Consider the following 4,897-nt stretch of genomic DNA (forward strand, 5'->3'; position numbering starts at 1 on the left):
TCTTATCTCTCAGACAGAAAGTCACCTATTCAGTCAGTTCGCTTCTCTATCTTACGGTCTTCTCGTACTTGTATTGCTGTAGTTTACTGCTCTTATCTCTCAGACAGAAAGTCACCTATTCAGTCAGTTCGCTTGTCTATCTTACGGTCTTCTCGTACTTGTATTGCTGTAGTTTACTGCTCTTATCTCTCAGACAGAAAGTCACCTATTCAGTCAGTTCGCTTCTCTATCTTACGGTCTTCTCGTACTTGTATTGCTGTAGTTTACTGCTCTTATCTCTCAGACAGAAAGTCACCTATTCAGTCAGTTCGCTTCTCTATCTTACGGTCTTCTCGTACTTGTATTGCTGTAGTTTACTGCTCTTATCTCTCAGACAGAAAGTCACCTATTCAGTCAGTTCGCTTCTCTATCTTACGGTCTTCTCGTACTTGTATTGCTGTAGTTTACTGCTCTTATCTCTCAGACAGAAAGTCACCTATTCAGTCAGTTCGCTTCTCTATCTTACGGTCTTCTCGTACTTGTATTGCTGTAGTTTACTGCTCTTATCTCTCAGACAGAAAGTCACCTATTCAGTCAGTTCGCTTCTCTATCTTACGGTCTTCTCGTACTTGTATTGCTGTAGTTTACTGCTCTTATCTCTCAGACAGAAAGTCACCTATTCAGTCAGTTCGCTTCTCTATCTTACGGTCTTCTCGTACTTGTATTGCTGTAGTTTACTGCTCTTATCTCTCAGACAGAAAGTCACCTATTCAGTCAATTCGCTTCTCTATCTTACGGTCTTCTCGTACTTGTATTGCTGTAGTTTTCTGCTCTTATCTCTCAGACAGAAAGTCACCTATTCAGTCAGTTCGCTTCTCTATCTTACGGTCTTCTCGTACTTGTATTGCTGTAGTTTACTGCTCTTATCTCTCAGACAGAAAGTCACCTATTCAGTCAGTTCGCTTCTCTATCTTACGGTCTTCTCGTACTTGTATTGCTGTAGTTTACTGCTCTTATCTCTCAGATCCACGAGGGCGACCATGCCAGTCACAGCATTCACAATGGGCAGCGTGAACACTTGTAGGTTAGCTTGCCATGCACAGCTCTCGGAGCACTCCTTCGCGATGGCCTCCGCTTTGCCCAAGTCCTAAATGAAATGTGAGAAACAAGGGAATGTGAGTAAATTTTTTTCAGGGATACACCAAATATAGCCTCCTCTGCAGGAGGCAACTCTACTCTGTAAAGGCCTTTATTCAGATTCGGGATACCTGTGTCTGTCATTTTAGGACGCGGGAGACCCTCCCCCTGCGTCATTTTCCTCCTCTATTCGCCACAGGAACCCCGCATCGAAAAAACCCGCTTTTTCTTTCCGTGAGAAGAGAGGCCTGCGGAGGGGGCTACACCAAATGTTAATGAGGAAGGCGCGTACACAGGATTGGCTGAAGGGGGGGAGGGGGGTAGTGCGCAGTCATGGGTATCGTATTGAAAAGGCATTGTTTTTTTTTATGAAATGACCCACTTTCTGGCCGCCAGGGGGGGGGGGGGGGGTGTACCCTGTACATCTTTGAGGCAACTTTTCATAGTGACCTTTTCTGTCGTAATCGATCCTAAAATTTTAGCGAACAATTAGGGTAAAGCAACGGTATCTTGTCGTAAATGTAGTTAAATTCCTGAGTGACCAACTAAGGTGATATTGAAGCTGAGGTCAGTTCAGACGACAAAACCTTATTATATCTGACCTCTTATCCTGGCTTACCTTTCTGATGGTGTCAAGTACCCCGTAAAACAGACTACTGACGTGGATACTCTCCTTCTCGCCTTCCACATCCACCTGAATGCTTCCTAGATCCACGTCTTTTCCGAGTTTACCCAGCACTTCATTCCATCTTTTGAACATGCCTAGGAAAAAAACGATTGTTAAAAGGTATTAATAACTTATTCTGTCCTTTCACTTAGGGAAAGAACGGATAAAGAGCCTTTGAGACAAGGGAATCGGGGCCAGGGGCGTACCCAGGATTAGCTGAGGGGATGCGAAGGCATAGAAAAAGAATAGTATTTGACTATACTTTAGCTAAGGGGAGGGCATAGAAAAATAATAGTATTTGACTATACTTTAGCTGAGGGGAGGGCATAGAAAAATAATAATATTTGACTATACTTTAGCTGAGGGGAAGGCATAGAAAAAGAATAGTATTTGACTATACTTTAGCTGAGGGGAGGGCATAGAAAAAGAATAGTATTTGACTATACTTTAGCTGAGGGGAGGGCATAGAAAAAGAATAGTATTTGACTTTAGCTGGAAAAATGAAGGGACTAGAAGGCTTTGTGATAAGCGTTGTAGAAAATAATCACATTCATAAGAATTCACCTGCCATTTGAGAGAGTGCATCTTGCACTTTTTCCAGACTTCTCCTGGTGTCTGCGTCAAGTTCGCATTTCTTGATTCCCGCGCCTGTCGCACTCTTAATCAGATCAATAACAGATCCGACCGCTACACCGGCCACAATAATCGCACCGACTTTAACGACCTTGGCAATTAACCCTCCAGATATACTTTCCTAGGGGGGGGACAAGGCACAGAAGGGCAAGATTGAATAATGTTTTTAATTTGTTTCAATTTTGCGCTGGAAAATCGAAACTTTCTTGATAAAAAAAGAAATAACTTACTTCGGCCGCCGAAACGGCGGCCGTCTCCGCCGCAGTTTCTGCCGCTGTCTCGGATGCCGTTTCGGCTGCTGTCTCGGCTGCCGCCTCTGCTGCCATTTCTGCCGCTCCTTCAGCCGCCGCCTCTGCCGCCCCCTCTGCGGCGGCCTCCGCGGTTGTCTCTGAATTTTAAAATACATTTTACAATTGTATACCAAAATCTCTGATTCCTTTAGTCCCTCACTCGGCTAATCTAGTGTTTACTTTGTTAAGACAATCGATGTTTTCCAAGTCCACCCATGCTTAACTTCCACTGGGACAGAACACTCATCCCGCTATCTTCGGATATTTGGGGGGGGGGGGGGAAGGGGTGGGTAAATTTTGCTCTCTCAAAGCTGTTGTCTAAAATGTGACTAGATTTACTAGATCATACTTTAAAAGCTAATATGCATTTATCATTACTATGAGCAGTAATACATGCATGCAAATACTTTTTTTTGTAACAATTACTTATCTTTTTTTTTCTTTTGCAAAAATTATACAAATCCAAGATGGCGGTTTCTTTTCAGATACTTTCTCCATTGACCAAAAACGATCACAGTCACTGTTTTTCTCTTCTGAATACAAGTCATAAAGTTTACGAAGCACCTGCGGTACGGCAACATTAAAATTTTGTTTGTATTCAATAATTCGATTTTTAGTTTGTATTCAATTAGCCGATATTGGATTTTGCCAAATTTAGATGTTAGTTTAAAAAAAATAAGCGATTTTTAGCTAATTATGTGACATCAGCATCCGTCATCTTGGGTCCGCCATCTTGGATTTAATGAAAGTTATTTATTTTAATCAATAAAAACTAGGTAGCAAAATCTGAAGCTTTTTGACAATATTTAATCTTCGTTTCAAGTTATATTAAGGATTTTAGGTGGATATGAATGTTTTTTTTTTGCTATTTTTACAGGGAGTATTTCGAGAAGGTTAAAAATTGACATAAAAAACACCACCCCTCCCCCCTAAAATAGAGATGTTAATTTTTATTGTGTTTTTTCAAAATTATATAACGTATAAAACGCTTATAAAACATGGACTTACGTTGGGTATGTCGTATTAATAGTTTATCTTAACGACTTAAAGCGTTTTGCCTAATTTTAAGTAAACCTATGTCTCATGGTTACCATGGTACACATCAAAATTTTGTTTACACCAAAATGATCCCAGATGAATTTTTGGAAAAGTCATCAAATTTCAATGCTCTAGCTTTACTAGTTCAAAAATTATTACAGATCAAAGTTGCTGGGGGGCCTCAAAAGCCACCCCCCCCCCCCCCCCGGGTCCGGTCAATTTTTCCTCGAGTTCCACATTTCCGATTATGTACAGTTGTTAATTCGGATCAGTCATTTTCAGACTAAAACACATTTTCGCAGTCAAATTCACCTCAATTAGTTTCCATGTACTCCATCATCGACCAGCCTTCTTTAAAAATTAATTCCTTTTTACTCAATCCACTTTCCGCCAGTCCTTAACCATACCCACCTTCCCCGATTTCCACATCTCCTAATCTAATTTCATCAAATTTAACTAAATTTCCAGCACTTCATGACTTAAATCAATTTAGATAAGTGATATTTTATATTCCAAATACTTAATATATTTACTACCTCTTTTACATTCTTTGTGCAATAAAATGCATGGAATTTAAGATTATTTAAATATTTGTGTTGTTTTGTGAATGTTTTTGTGATCTATGATATTGTCTTTCGTATCATCGCATTCTTCTTGTCTAAATACACGAACTTACCTGCAATTGCTTCGGCAGCTGCTTCGGCAGCAGCTTCGGCTGCCAGTTCTGCTACTTCGATTGCACCAGCAACAGCCATTTTGATGGTAAAAAACACTCAAACGTACAAAATACAAGACTTTCTTGAACCAAACTCTTCGAAAACTCTGCTCTTTATAAAGCCATTCCAAAGTCATCAAATGTCACTCAAGCGATTCTTGTTTCAGGTGACGTCACAAGTAGCTAAAACAAATCTCTTTTGACGTCTTGCGGTGACGTTAAAAATAGCTGCACCCTTCTGTTATTTCATTGGTTGGCTGCAAACTTAGAATACTTAGCCAATCACAGACGAAGTAACATTCGCGTGACTACTTATTCATAGCTCGGTGCGTTTTACAGCCAATTTGCAAAAAAAAAAAAAAAAAAAAAACGCCAAAGGGGAAGTCATCTATGTAGTCCCTTCAATGATTATATATGCACAACAACAGTAACAAGTCA

General features: G+C 40.3%; 1 protein-coding gene across 1 annotated transcript in view; it reads right to left on the reverse strand.

The window, feature by feature from the left end:
* Window positions 1–4,556, reverse strand: part of LOC5514518 — a 10,453-nt gene extending 5,897 nt beyond the window's left edge. Inside the window, exons 1-6 of the mRNA XM_048722769.1 lie at window positions 4,538–4,556; window positions 4,421–4,503; window positions 2,647–2,804; window positions 2,348–2,537; window positions 1,736–1,878; window positions 969–1,126 (exon numbers count right to left, since the gene is read on the reverse strand). Of these exons, the coding sequence (XP_048578726.1) occupies window positions 969–1,126; window positions 1,736–1,878; window positions 2,348–2,537; window positions 2,647–2,804; window positions 4,421–4,499 (728 nt within the window). The 5' untranslated portion in view covers window positions 4,500–4,503; window positions 4,538–4,556. The remainder of the gene's footprint in view (window positions 1–968; window positions 1,127–1,735; window positions 1,879–2,347; window positions 2,538–2,646; window positions 2,805–4,420; window positions 4,504–4,537) is intronic.
* Between the last annotated feature and the right edge of the window lie 341 nt (window positions 4,557–4,897).

The sequence above is a fragment of the Nematostella vectensis genome, chromosome 15 (assembly GCF_932526225.1).
Source record: "Nematostella vectensis chromosome 15, jaNemVect1.1, whole genome shotgun sequence".
In the NCBI taxonomy this organism is placed as follows: Eukaryota; Metazoa; Cnidaria; class Anthozoa; order Actiniaria; family Edwardsiidae; genus Nematostella; species Nematostella vectensis.